This window comes from Cuculus canorus, chromosome 6, assembly GCF_017976375.1.
Source record: "Cuculus canorus isolate bCucCan1 chromosome 6, bCucCan1.pri, whole genome shotgun sequence".
In the NCBI taxonomy this organism is placed as follows: Eukaryota; Metazoa; Chordata; class Aves; order Cuculiformes; family Cuculidae; genus Cuculus; species Cuculus canorus.
In genome coordinates, this window is record NC_071406.1 from 28,282,977 (window position 1) to 28,297,830 (window position 14,854).

General features: G+C 51.1%; 1 protein-coding gene across 6 annotated transcripts in view; it reads left to right on the forward strand.

The window, feature by feature from the left end:
• Positions 1-315: 315 nt before the first annotated feature.
• The window catches only part of NRP2 (neuropilin 2), a 94,683-nt gene continuing 80,144 nt past the window's right edge, over positions 316-14,854 (forward strand). For 5 of the 6 annotated variants that reach the window (XM_054069585.1, XM_054069588.1, XM_054069589.1 and 2 more), the window contains exons 1-2: positions 316-616; positions 12,332-12,509. In XM_054069585.1, coding sequence (XP_053925560.1) covers positions 541-616; positions 12,332-12,509 — 254 coding nt within the window. In that variant the 5' untranslated portion in view covers positions 316-540. The remainder of the gene's footprint in view (positions 617-12,331; positions 12,510-14,854) is intronic. The other variant, XM_054069586.1, reaches the window with a different exon arrangement.

The window sequence follows — 14,854 nt, forward strand, 5'->3', positions numbered from 1 at the left end:
GGTGCGGCGCTTCTGGGTCTGCGCCGGCAGCTGCGTGCGCCCACGAGCAGGGACAATCCTTGTCCTGATGCTCCCCCATCCGACACTATCTGCGCGTCTCCCTTCGCACAGCCCAGCTCTCTCGCAACCCTCCCAGCCGGCTTTTCCCCCCGCCGCGGTGCCGTCAGCGCGCGGTGCCGCCGCTCCGCGCCCCGCTCCGCGCCCCGCGCTGGGGAGCGGCCGGCGGCCCCGGTGCCCGCGGGGCGGTGCGCGGCGCGGCGGGGCGGTGCGCGGGCGGGCGGGGGGCGGTGCCGCCGATCGGCGCTGACAGCCACATGCCGCCCTGCCTGAAAAGGCTGCGAGGCGCCGCCGGGGAAGGAGAGGAGGCGCAGACGGCGCCCCAGCCCGCACCGCCGCCGCGCCCCGGGGGATGCCCTAAGGGAGAGGCGCTCGCTCCGCACCGCAGCCCGGGGGACGCCGCCCCGTCGCCAGTGGGACGCCCGCGCCCCGGGGCAGGGTGGCGAAGCGGGGCCTCGGGTGCGTTTTAATTTCTCGCCGAGGATGGATAGGATTCTTTTTCTCGCGTGGGGATTCCTAGGGCTGTGCTTACCCGGCTCCGGAGGCGCGGCGGAGACAGGTAAGCCCCGGGACGGGGGATGCCCCGGGGAGCCCGGCCGAGAGAGGCTTTGCCCTGCCTCGGGCACGGCGGAGGGGATGAATGAGGGATCGGCAGCTCTCGCAGCGCGGGTTCGTGGGGGCTCCGTGCGGCGGGGATGGCGCAGCCCCAACGCGGAGCGAGGAGAAGCGAGGAGCCGCGCTGTGAAGTTGCGTGCTGGTTTTTAGGGGGAGGCGATGGGGACCACCCCTTATCTGGGACACGCGCATCTGGATGCCCGCAGCCCCTGGTTGCAGCCCCGTGAAACTTTAGGTGAGACATGAGAATTGCGTGGAAAGGAGAAGGCAGGCGGCAGGCGTGCGGGCGGCGCTGGAAGCGGGCGAGGCTTGCGGGGCAGACACTCCCGGGAGAGCCTGCCCGCGGGTACCAGCGCCGGGGTGTCCCGGGAGCGGCGCGCAGGGTGGGAGCCGGGGAGCGAGCGTGTTTTTCTGGTCCTCCTCGAAGAGCCCGGGCTGCGCTGTCAGGAGGCACTGGGATGAAGCCCCAGCGCTTGCGCTGCTTCGGCTTAGGGGCAGGAGAGGGGCAAGCGTGGAGTGAGGCTGGGTGCTCCACGGGCACTGGCTTTGGGTCTGGCTCGTGGGAGAAGCAGGGTGCTCCCCTGGAGCTGGAGGAAGCAGGTATGCCTTCCCCAGCCTTCCAGCGCTCTCCTGGGGCTCGTGTGGTCAGGTCAGCAGCCCGGAGCCGCTGGGCAGCTCGGTGGTGCTAAGCCGGCAGCTGCTGAGCTGGGGGTTCCCGTTCTCCGGAGCCTCGGGACGTGCCCCAGCCAGCCGGTCCCGGGGAGCGTTCGGTGGCACGGCACGATGTGTGTGCCTTTCCGCCTGCCCCGGAGCGGCACGGCCACCCGCTCCCCCTTGGAAAGGGAAGCGAGAGGCTCTGCTGCCTGAGGGAGTGAGTCCCTCTTTTTCGCAGCAGACGTTCCCGGCAGACACGCGCCGAGTACATTCGGTAGCTGGTTGGCATCGCCTCCTTCCTTATGGTTATAAAGGAAAGGGGAAAAAATCCCATCTTTTGTTTAAATAGGGAAACAAATGGATAGGCGCTCGATGGAGTGAAGAGAAAGAGCAAAGTCCTGGGAGGCCCCTGCTGAGCGCAACAGTCTTTTCGATGGTCCCTGTTGCAGAGGCAGTGTCTGGTCTTCTGGAGTGGGCATTGTGCTCTTCTAACCTGAGGGTTCTCCGGGCAGCCTGGCTGCGGTCCCTGTGGCTGCTGAGCCCGAGCATGTGCCTGTGTGTGCACCTCCTTCCATCCTCGAGTGGACTCGGGATCAGAACTTCTAACTGGCAAGGGATTTATGAGCCAACCGTGTCTCTGAGGCCATTCAGCCGCTGTAAGAAATGTTTATTTGAACGCGGGGTTTTCCCGGCTAAGCGGAGCATCACATGGTGTTGGAGCCAGCGGGGAAGTTGTCTTCCTGCGGCTGAAACCAGCGGCTCTTTGCTGAGACCTTTTTGTGGTGCTGCAAACCCGGCCAAACGACTTTATTGCTACCGCAGTGAGCAAAGGTATGGGCAACGGGACGCGAACCTCGATGAGGCTACGCTCAGCTCCGGTGAATTAGCCTGCCTAGTAAGAAAAACATGCCGGGGTAGATGGATTTGTGTTTCAGTCTGGCGTATCTGAAAGCCTTTCCCCATTATGAAAGTCCCTCTTAAGGTTCCCTAAGGGAGGTTAGTAGAGAGGGGAGATGTTTTTAATAGACAATAATATGATAATCCACATGGAAAAACCCTCGTGCAGTATTTCTACAGTAAGAGATAAACAGTGCAGCTGCCAATTTGTATGTAGCCAAGCAAACCCTGAGATAACCGTGGAGGGGAGTGGGTGGGAGACCCTGGAAGATAAATCTGAAGGCTGAATGGCTGTGTGTTTTTCATCTTCCTGTAATAAGCAATCAAGTAAGAAAGTAACAGATTTGAGTGACCCAAGTACTGAGCCGTTCAGACGATGTTTATGCAGCTCCGAGCAAAGCTCACTCTTGAAGCCTTCCAATAGTTTGCTTAAAAGCTGGTATTTTTAGTAATGACTTAGGAGATGTGGCAAGGGGGGGATGACACCAAAACAAATTGCTGCCAAGCAGGCACACGGCCGCACACATACAGATATGCACACACACCCACGCAGGGCTGACTGTAATGCCTTTTGCCCGTTGTGCTGTTAACTCGACTCTTACTGGGAACAAAAGCTTTTTTAGCCTAGAAATCAGACAGTTGTCAGCAGCATCACTGAAAACGACTGATACGAGCTCAGTGGGGGGCTCTGACCCGGGTTAGGATGTTGCATTTTGTTTTCCAAACTTTCCTGCTGTAGAAGAATCATGGTGTGTGGTGTCTGGAGTGACAGGCAGGCATACTGGTCCCAGGGGGATCTACAAAGGCACGTCCCATCTCCCTGCCCTGCTCCTTCTTCCTCCCAGACCCTTTCGCGGTATTTACTCCGTGTTTGGTACCTCATGTATGGCTTAGAAGGTTAAAACGAGAAAGCAACCCACTTTGCTGGGCTGGAGAAGGCAGTGCTCCCCATCCCAGCACTCTACTGCTCTGGGCAGGAAGGTGGGTCGGTTTTGTAGCAGAAACCTTCAGTGCCGCCAGGCTCCAGGACATGGTGGCCTTCTACCACAGATAGCCTGAGAAGAGAAAGCATCCTTCATGGGGTTTAGGAAGCTGTCAGGTTCAGATAAGGCTGGGATCCTATCCTGTGGGACCCTCAGTTGTATTAATAAGGAAAAATTAATTTTTAAGCACTGGGATTGCTGCCAAATTATATGACCTCTGACAGACCAGCTGTACTAGGAAAATAAATTGTCTATATCTGAGACCCATGATCCTATCTGAAATCGAAATAGGAGAAGTCGGCATTTAGCCACGATGGTGGGGGCAGATTGCAGCAGCCTGAGAGCAAACTGGAAGCTGCTAAACTTGCTCTCCATTGTGCGGTGAAGTCACCGCCACCGTGTCCCCATGGGGTCTCAGGAATACAGTTGTCTAATCTGGGAAGTGTGGAGAGCTGATGTGCCTGCACACACCCAAGCTGGGGCTGATGGTGTCGGCATGGAGGTGGGGGCAGAAGCGGGGTGTGAACGTTTCCAGCTCTACCCTCACTCTGAATCAGCCCTTTGACACATATCTAATTATACTACACACACAGACAAAGAGGTAGCTGGGCTATTTTCGAAATCCCTGTCTACACCCTGGTGGAAACCGCAATACTAGCAACAACATAAATCAGGGCTGTTGCTAGCAGTGTTGCACACGGCTTAGCGCTACAGTAGCATGGTTTTAATCATACTCAGAATCAAAGGGTCAGTCTTCTCCCTGCCTGAGCCAAATCGCAATCTCAGAAGGCCAGATCCTGAGCCAGGCTTGATGCCTGCGCAGTCAAAAGACACAAGCACAGGCAGAGGTTTGACAGCACGAGGTTGGCAGGCACAGGGCCAAACACTCAAAATCACAACTCAAATCTGTAACATGCAAGTGGTGTCCATGGATCGCACTGGGGAGGACAGCTAGGGTACCACTGGGGGTCCAGGGTCTCGACTGCAGCCTTGACGAGGCAGCCTCATCGCAAACAGGTTGGGGAAAGGGGTATGAGCAGTGAGTTGGCATGCAGAATAGCCTGAAGTATTACTTACAGGGATGGATGGCTGCAGAGACTTTCTGTCTGAATGCTTCTCCTCCTCTCTTCATACTTGATGAGTCAAACAAAATGGGCTCCAGAGATGAAGTGCTGGGCTCCGGGATCTTTGAGACCTGCCATGATTTCTCCCCATGCAGTTGAGACAAAGGCAAGACATCTGCCCCAGCTGTTCTGGTGGGTCACCCCTAGCTGTGAAGTGCTGGCTCTTTGGGTCTTGAATGCCTACCTTTTTCTATGTCCCTCCTAGGAACATGGTGAAGCCAAAAGGACACTGTCATTTCATTCTGCTTAATGTTTTGTTGAAAGCCTAGTTTGGATGCTGTTTTTTAGGGGATGCCTGTGGGAAGGAGGAGGGAGGAAAACCCAGCCCCTTGTCCAAGTAGACACATAACGCACACTCTCTCCCTGGTTCTTCTCTCTTCACAAGCACACAAATCTCAACTTTTTCTTTTACACACAGTGCCCCTTTGGTCCTCCCCACCTTGCTGCCTGCCACACACACCTGCATCTTTCCCTTCCCTGCACTCTCGCTTGTGTGCCCAGAGCCCCTCGGCTCCCTTATGCACACCCCTAGGCTCGCTCCTGCTATCCTCTCTTTATGTTTGACTGCTGAATATGTGCTCAGCAGGAAGCAATGTGCTTAAGACACTCGCCATAATATGTAATAATGTGTAATAACTTCGGCACTAGTAGTGAGGCTCAGCAGTAGTTGAATTTGAGCAAGCCATCGTAAAGGCTGAAGCTGCTGCTGCTGCTCGGCAGCATGTGCAGAGGGAGCTGCAGCGGGGCCTCTGCCTGGGTAGCTCCGGAGGAGCTGCTTCCCTTCCCATCCCGTCCCATTGCATCCCATCAATGTGGCTGCCGGCTAGGAGCGGCACTGGGTTTTGCTCTGTGGCTCCAATAGGGCCCCTGGGAGAGAGGACCAAACCAGGGTGGTGCGGAAGTCAGAGAAGCTCTGCCAGATGCCTTAGGAAGAGGCAGGAATAAACCAGCGTTGCCCAGTGGGGAAAGCCAGGATCTGTTTTTTGTGAAGAACAGGCCATGACAGATGGGCTCAAAAGGTGTGAAGAAGCTGGGAGCAAGCAGGGAGAGATGAGAGATGAGATAAGCTTTTTTTCTTCTTGGAGTTGTTGTAATAACAATGCTAATTAGTATTTCAGAGGCATTGAACAGTTTTCATCCAGCCTGGAGCTCTTTAGAGCAGAATCCTAGGTGAATCCATGGTTCTTTGCTTATATGTGTGGAACTAGAAATGTCTCTTGCTTTTCTTTCATGGCCCTCAAACCAGCCTGTTATTGATAGCATTCACAGGGCTGGCTCAACAAATTGTTTCATCCCTATATTATTTCCTAGTGTAGCGTATAGGTAGGGTAACAGGAAGCCATGCAGGAAGCTTCTGCTTTATTTCTGCCTCTGCTCTGAGCCCTTAAGCTTCCCTGAGTCTCTTGTTTCCCTGTCTGTGCTACCAGTGAGGTTTCCTCAGAAACTGCCCGATCTGCAGCTTAAAGGTCTGAAACTGCCATGTATTTCTGGGAGATGGCAGTGTGTTTCCACAATACTTCAAACCCTTGGGAGCCCAGCATAGAGGCAGGAGGAACAGGCGTGATTCCTGCAAGTTCGGTGTGCAGTTATCCCCCTCCCTTGCACGTGCACACACACACTGATGCGTTCTCTTGAGTTGTTACTGGAATAGTCAGGAGTTGAAATTCCAGGCCCACCGATTACACTCTTCAGCAAGCCAAGAGAATTGTGTGCACACATATCTATATAAAGACTAACACTATTAAGCCAGTTGCCCTATTGGAATTGCATTTGCCTGTGATATAAAATGACAAATAACTAAGTTAGTGGAGGCAGCACCATGTAAAACCAGGATATGAAATGTCATCAAAGATAAAAGGGTTTGGGGGGGGATGACGGGGGACCACCAGCACCCTAAAGTGGCAACTTTTAAAGGTCAAGATTGCCACAGACTCAAGTGTTGCAAAGCAGTGACAGTCCTTGGAAGACAACTATCCAGAACCACAGGTGTGGAAAACTGCTGAATTCCAGTGATTCCAAACCAAATTACCTGGATTTGTATGCAGGATTTGGTCCTCTCATTTTCCATGGTGAAGTTTGAACAGGTCTCTATTTCAGATTTTCATTTAATTCTTCTGTGGATTAGCATAGCAAAGAAAGTGCAGATATGAGAAATCTTCAAATCTCCTTCTGTCTCTTCCTCCCTCTTACACTCCCTTCTTATTTAAAAATAATTTTAAATGCTTTCTTTTTGCAAAGGCTCACAGCTAAAATGTTCCATTTGCTATGCTTTCTGGCATTCCCCTCTCACTGCTGTCCAGCGCTATAAAGTGAATATATTGCATCCCTCCCTGGTTGCCTTAGGAAGTGGTCAAACGGCTGCATTCCTCAACTGATGGATTGGCGCGTTCCTTTCTTGCTTAAGCCCAGACAGTGTTTTTATGAGCCTGTCTTGTGACAGGCTTGAGACACTTCGAGTCAAACAAAATCCTAGTTCAGATCACAAAAGCAGTCTTTAAATTCTGCTTTGCTGTGCCTCTATTTTTAAGTGAAATTTTAGTTAAACTGGTAAAAGTCCTTAATAAAATGTTCAGGGTTTTTTCCCTGGTTGTGTGAAATCCTAAGACGCGGGTACTACTCTGGGGTGAAATGTGCGTGTAAGTGCTTTGTGTTGTTTGGGTGTGTTTGTCCATTAATTTGTTCAGGAAGCCTTTGAAGCTTTATCTCGCAATCCAAAGCAAACACACTCTGCTAAAATGATCTATGCTACTGGGGATAAAATATCTAATCTTATTAGCTTCCCCTGCAATATGTCTCTCTCCTTGGCCAGTGCCTAAGCTGTATCGTTACAATCCGAGAGTTTGCATTTGTCCCCCTGCCTGATGTGAAAGTTGTGCCATATGGTTTGGAGTCAGAGTCCCTGCCACGTTAACCATGACCAAACTCTCTCCCCTGGCCACAGCCTGGGGAATGGGGCAGGAGGAATGCTAATGGTCATGCATCCTCAGCAGAAAAGATCTTTTCCTCCCCTACATGCCAGTGTTTGGCAAAATGCTTGGATGCACGTGGACCTTGAAAAACTTTGCTTCTTGAAATGCTGTTTGAGTGTAATGGAACTGAAACATAGGGTTTGCTGCACAAGGGCTTGTGCCAAGTTCAGCAGCTCTGAGAGCAGTGGGTCACTTGTGCCAGGACCAATATTTTGCTGCACTGTGAGGAGCTGACAGGGCAAATCTCTTTTGCCCAGCACTGAATCCCAAGACACAGTAATTTTTGGTGCTGGTTGGATGAGAGTGTGGAGCTGGACTGTAAGGGCCTCATGTGAGGAAGAGAAGTAAGCGGCCAGGCAGCGTATCCCTCTGCTGTGGGACTGTGGGATTTCTCCCTTGCTCCTTTTGCTGCTCCTTCCAAGCGGCACAGACACCAATGCTGCTGCTTGCCTTTAACAGAAGAACTCCTTACGTTTTGTGTGCAGCCCTGAATTGCATCCCCTGAATTGCATCCCCAAAGTAAACAACCCAGCAGATCAAAACATCATAGTTTACTACTGAATGCTACAAGCTCTGAGAGGCTGTAGTATGTGTGTGTGTTGTGAAGCGGGCCTCTCTGGTGCTGATTATTTTTGTTACAGGCAGAGTTGGCTTTAGCTTCTGTGTTGAAGGTCCAACAATAACAGTGAGTCCTGCTCTCTTGGGGTGAGGGAAATCCAGAGGGGTTTAATAGACAGGAAATTCAAGTAGGAGAATGCTCTGCTCCGAGCCTAAGGTTTCATCGTGCACTGATGAGCTACAGAGCTGAAAAAACCCAAGGGTGGGTGGAAGTTCCCAGGGCCTGGCTGCTATTTGGGGGTCCTCTGAGTGATGATTGCTCATTACAGCCTGGGGGAGGCAGCGGGAGACTTCATCAGCCTGGATGGCTCCAGCAGATCAGGGCAGGGAAGGAGGGGTCTGCCCGTTGCAGGGGGTGAGGAGTTAAGCTGCTGATAACCATCTCTGTGGGAAACTTTGGGAGTTGCCCCGGCATATGCTGCAGCTTTTTCAGGAGTCTGCCCTCACGAGCTTCTCCAGGTCTTCTTTTCCCATCCTGTGGCGTTGTTGTCATCCTCTCCCGTAGTACCCCTGTTGGGGTGGTGCTGCAAGGAGAAGGTTGCTGGGATAATGTAAGTCATGTGGTGGGCCTCAACGAAGGGAGAGCATCTAAGGATTTCCCATCCTGAACACAGCGTGGCCTGACGCTGCCAGGGCCTGCTAACCTCCAAAGCCTGCACTGAGGAGCCCCGCTGCTCCACCATGGCCGCTGCTCCACCATGGCCCTGCCACCAGCACAGCGTTCCTCTGGCCCCTTCACCATGCAGGCTGGAGGGAGCCCCAGCAGTTTGCTTTCAGTGCCTGCATTTTGCTTACTGAGCAATGGGGTGTCCCACGCACCTAGCAGACTTGGCTTATACTTCAGAATTTAATTTTAATTTTATTAAGTGAATCCATTAGCTGTGCAGCATGTCTTGCTTCCAAAGCATACAGCCTGGGCAGTAGCCATACCACTCACCTTTTTCCTTTTAATTTTTTTTTTATTTTTGCATGGATTCAATGTATCAGTTTGAAAAAACGTATTTATGTAGAAGCTTGACCCTGTACTGTGTACAAACCAGGCCTGGTTTTATACGGAAGGCCAGTGGTTGACATGGCTGCTGATGCAAACCTTTAGCCCTTCAGTGGGCACAGTGATAGATTTTTTTTTGTTGCAGGTGTTTATCCGCTAGATACCAGCAACTCAAAAGAGAACAAGTCCAACAGAAAAATTACAAATATACTATTTTGCCTTTTCAGATAACCCTAAGAAGCCCTTGTTTCCCCGGTACGCTGTTGCCCGCCAGGTGGGCTGGTACTGCGTGTTGACAAGGCAGCACTGCTTTAAAGTAGCCCCCTTAATTTCTCTGGACCTTCTTAGGGAGGGATGAGTGAGAGGACAAAATTTGTTGCTCTGAGAGACACAGATAAGCTTTCCTGCAGATGGAAGGCTTTCTCTGCTGCAGAAATATGGTGACGTTTTTCTGGTGGTATCCGAAGACCCAAGGGTTGTGGCTGGTGCACCTATCCCCTCAGCGGTTTCTTCTGCATGTCCTGTTTTTCTGCAGAGACAACAGTCACAGAGAGCTGGGCCCCTCTCACTCAGGCTGTCCTCAGTGGCACCAGCAGTTTAACTTGGGCACCAACTGACTTGAAACCAGAGTCAAGCCCAGGGTTTTGCTTAGCTCGATCCCACTGGCCTGTGATGGACTCGCAGGGCAAAGGAGAGGTTTTTGATACCAGGATGAACCTGGATTTCTGCTCTTGAGTTCATTTGTCAGGGAACAGCCGGAGCAAGCTGGAGCCTGACACCCCTGTTCACATTGCAGTTCCCCTCCGACTGATTGAGTTGAACCGACTCACAGAGTATTCATAGTATCCAGCGTGAGTAAGGGGCTAGCAGCTCCTGAGCGGTGGGTGATGTTGGTGGTATCAGCCTAGCGGGTAGCATGTGTGTGAAAGCTGGAGAGGCAGGGAGGGGATGACGAGGTGTGGAAGGATTGAGTGTATTTTCTTTGCTTCAAGACTTTGCCCTTTCCAAGAAAAATAATCTGCAGCTTGAATATTTCTCTTTGCTGGAGGGGGTGGACATGTGTGCAAACGAGGTGTGAATTTTTATGAGAAGGTGTGAAAGTGCGTACATGAGTGAAGTGTGAATTACACGTCTATTTGTACATTGATGTCAACAAGTCCGTGAATTTCTTCCTTCCATGTGAACATCTCTCTCTCCCTCCCCCCCCAACCCCACGTACACACGTGTGTGGGCAAATATGCTTTGCTGAGAGAAGAGATTTGTGCAAGAACATAGGTTTGTAAATGTTTGTGTGTTGAGCAAGCTCCTGTGGAACAAAACCAGATGTTTTTTTGGTATTCTCAGCTCTTCCATGGTGGTGCTGTGATTTTCCCCTCATATTTTTCAGGATACTTACAGGATTATTTTAAGAAAAAAAAAGAAGGCTGCAGAGATGCTTTTGGGTGTGTGAGAAGAAAGTTATTTTGAAGAATGAATATGTTAGAGGGCATGAAAAATACAGGGGAAACTGAGAGAGTGCTTTTTCATGGTGAAGGAAGCGTGGCTTCCCCACGAGGGGCCCTCTTGTTACCTCTGTTCCCACTAAGGGCACGTGCATTTTCTGCAAGCAGCATACAGGCAGTGTACAGAAAGTGTGCAGGCAGCAGGTTGTTTATTCAAAGTGCTGTTTTCCAGGAAGCATTGCCATGAGGGGTCCTGCATTGCTCCTGCTTGCTTGCATTGGCTCTGGCAAGAGGGCAGTTTGAAGGTAGACTGGAATCTCCTCACTGAGAGCAGGCACACTCGTGACACCTTGGCAGGGGACACCCCTGGGGCCTCCTGGACACCATGGCAGAGGGACAGAGCCAGACCTGCAACATGGAGTTGAGCCCACACGAGTCTGCACTGCTTTGCTTCTCCCAGGGGCTCCCACAGCTTTGCAGCAAGTGCTCCTGCAGGAGGAACAGACACAGCCATCAGGGCCAGGGTGGTGGGGAACCATGTGGAAACCCTCGGCCCACAGAGCCGATGAGGTGTGGGACATGTGGTTGCTCTCCCACACTGAGGGTGATGTTCATCCCATGCCTTGGCTCTCTTGGGGCATGGGATACTCCTCAGACCCCATCGCAAGGTGTGCACATCTGGGTTCTGGGAAAGCTGACCTACATCCTCCTGTGGAAACGAAGCCCTCTGAGGCTGTGGGGACAGTCCTGTTGTGGGGACTATGTATGAAGGGTACTGTGTTGTACCCTGCTGTTTATCATTACGGAGGGGAAAGCCTTTCTGCAACACGGGCCAAGGGGTCACCCTATGTTCCTGCTGGCCTGCTGTGTGGAGGGGCTTAGGAGTTTGCTGGATTTTGCCCATTTAGCTGAGTGTGAGGAGGCAATAGTGTCTTCTGGAGACAGCTATGGCAGCTTGTGGGGATCTGGTGCTGGGATGGCGTGATGGGAGAGGGGTCAGGCAGCAAGAGGCACGTAATAGGGACCCTGTGGAGAAAAGGACTCTGTTGGGATTTATAGTGCTTTATCAGTTGACCCTGTGATGCAGATTTTCCTCCCAGCAAGTAATGCAATAATAAATTTGATTTGCAGCATTCATGAGATTAAATGTTTTTTTGAAGATGAAATCACCCTCCAGGGCCTGTTCTAACCCAAAGCTGAGAGTGCTTCCTCCGCTTACCACGCAGCCGCTGCCAGCCATTTGTGGGCTACCCCCACAAAACCACCACTGCTGATTATCTGGTCTGCAGTGCCAGTGGCTGGGTTAGCTTGAAAGGTTTAGGGAGACGGGAGGCCAATCTGCCGAGATGGGGTGGTGGGGGCAGGCAGGCTTGGGGAGGGAGAGCACAGCAACTGGAGAAGGGCTGCCTGCCATGGGGCTACAGGCTAGGAGGGCTGGATGCTGTCTTCAGCTCTGCCGCTGGCCACATGGGTGGACCGGGACTCGTCATCAGCCTCACCATGCCTCAGTTTCCTTCCTTGGGAACAGCAAACCTTTCTGCACTTCTGAAGCTGTATCGAGGGTCGTACTTGTCCAAATATTGGTGTCTCCTGAGGCAGCTGTGGGAGACTGTCACAGAGGAGCTTGCAGAAGAGGCAAAAGAAGAGATAAAGCGGCTCCAGATGATCTGATATCAATCTGCTTCTTACTTTATGGCTCTGTAATTGACTTGGCAAGAGCATTTATTTCACTTTTCTGGTCTGTGTGAAATGTGGTATGTAAGTGTGGCAGGAGGTGGAAGGGAAAAGGAGTAGGTTTGTTCTGTAGAATAATTGCCTTTGCCCAGAGATTAAGATGAATATTAGAATATCAAATGGATGTCAACAGTCTGGAGAACATCCTTTATCAGACCAACCCTAGCCATGGCCTAGAGGGATCAGCTGTGTACAATCAATGCTCAGGACCCATTTCAATGTCTTGTTCCCTTCTGTGTCTTTGCAGCTCAGCCATGTGGGGGCCGCCTGAACTCCAAGGATGCTGGGTATATCACCTCCCCAGGGTACCCCAATGACTACCCCTCCCACCAGAACTGTGAGTGGGTCATCTACGCCCCTGAGTCCAACCAGAAGATTATCCTCAACTTCAACCCTCACTTTGAAATCGAAAAGCATGACTGCAAGTAAGAGCCTTCCTCTTCCTCTCTAGTACATAGTCACCTCCTTCTGCTTTTGCCTAGTGGTATGGGCCTCATGCTTCCTTGTGTATGAAAACAAGTATCATCCTGAGCCTCCATAGAGCTCCCTTTTACTGCCTTTCTGGGCAGGTGTGTCTCTACCAGCTGCGTGGTTATAAGATGCTGCTCTGGACACATAGGATGAGCCTACTCTGCATTGAATTGGTGGTTCTTAACTCAGCCTGGTTTCACCTGGAAGCAAGAGCCAACTGGCTTTCAACCTGAGTTTGACTTTGTTTAAAAGGCAGCTTGTTTTTCTCAGTGTTGAAGTGGCCTCGCTGTCCTTTTAAATTGTGCTGGGAGAGCAAGAGCAATTTTCTGGCATGTAACTAGGCAGAGGTATGGCATAGAGAGCTCTATGGAGACCCAGGCTCAGATCGTGGGGACTTAGGAGTTCTGAGCGATTTGGGCTGCATCTGACTGTCCACAGTGTTCATTCTGTTGCATTTCTTAAAGCAGGGGTTTGATTTTACCCGAGTTTTTTTCTCTTTTCTTCTAAGAAGGGACTCGGAAACTAGATGTCCAGGAAAAACAATTAACAGCTAGTAAAGAATAATTAACAGCATCAAAGGGCACCATAAAAGGCTGAGTTAATAACATGGTCTCCACAGACTTATAAACCTACGTGTTTAATCTAAAATCCGCAGCCATTTACAGGGATGCCTGAGCTGTGAAGGAGCTTGGGGTCTCCTAAAACAGGCCTGACACAGCAGTCTTGCCAGACATGCTGGTCCTGTTGATTAAAAGGGGATTATATATGGAGGGGGAAACTCTGTTTGCAAAAAGGACAGAGGGACAGGGAAAGCATTTATAGGGCTGTAGAATCAGTCCTGTGGAGAACAAAGAATTCAGCATGGGTTTGATGATGTACTGAAGGTTATGAAGTGTAGAGCTGGATCATCAGCTACCATAAATCAGTGTAGCTTCTGTAACTCTAATGAAGGTGTGCTGATTGATGTCACTGGAGATCTCATCACCCCCTACAGATAAAAGGTGGGCTAATAAAGCTTTGGGCACCACGAACTCTCCCTGAAGTCACTGCGTGTGCAAGGCGTTTAGCACTTTGCAGGATCAGTCCTGTGTTTAGAGCAGGGACAAGGCAGGGAAAGGCTTAATGTGGGCATGGATGAACATAAGGCTTCAGCAGTGTGTATAAGAATGATGGTTGCTATCAGATTTTATCATTGCTTGTACAGGCTGACTAGTATAGCCTTTTCACAGCTAATGCAGTTACCCCAAATGCATGGTAATAAAAGCTTTATATAGACCTATGTCTGCAGTCAGCTCAGTATCCAGTATGTATGTGCATTGGACAGGGCAGCGTTGTGTGCAGGGCAGAGGTTGAGCTGGGCAGGAGACACTCCAGCTTCTGCCTCTCTGAGGCCTTGGGCAAGCAAAGCCAGGTTGGTCAGAGAGCCAGAAACTCGCATGGGAATCTGGATTTTCCTCCACATGTAGGACATTGTCAGCTTTAGCGCTGAGCACTTTGGACAACTTTTGCCAAGTTTTGCTGCCTGGGAGGGGTCTGATTCTGAGCTGCAAGTGGTGTGTGCTGGAGGGGCTGACTGCACACTGGAGATGTCGTTCCTTTGCCTTTCTACTTTACCGTGCACATCTTCTGAGTGGCTGCCATGTGGTCTCACCCTTTCCCTTTCTGTGAGAACATGCATGCAGAGTGCCTTTAGTTAAAGCAGAAAGGTTTGAGTTGGAGGGGTTTGGTTCCCCCATGTGGGACGTAGAATGGTCATGTGTTTGTCAGTGTCTGATTCAGTTTAGCTCCTTCAGCAACATTGCTCCCTAGAAACCAGGTATTAATTTCAAACCTCTACAGAAAGTGAAGTTTGGCTGCACCTCTATACCCTCAGATGCCACTTGTGTGCACGTGAAACAGTGTTCATCCACAATGCACTTGGGCTTCTGCTGGCCACAGATACGAGCTCTGAGCCAAGCTGACTTTGAGTGCCTGCTCGCCAGAGCCGGCACTGCAAAGTAGTGGGTTTGAAAAGACTTAATGGACACTGGTTTCTAGGACCAAATGAATGAAAACAGTGCATGATAAACACCGCCTGAAAGAAATTGGTAGGATGCAGACTTCTTATTTTAAGCGACCCACCAGAAGGAGACATGTATTAACACTCTGTAATGCTTGGGCATTAAGCAGTACTAATAGACGACCATCTAGTAATAAATCTCATCTGAGTGTCAGAGGGTGTTTTATGAAGAGACAAAGGCCTCGTTGCAGCTGCAGGTGGGAACCTGAATAGGAACAGGAGTTCAGTGTCAAAGAAACA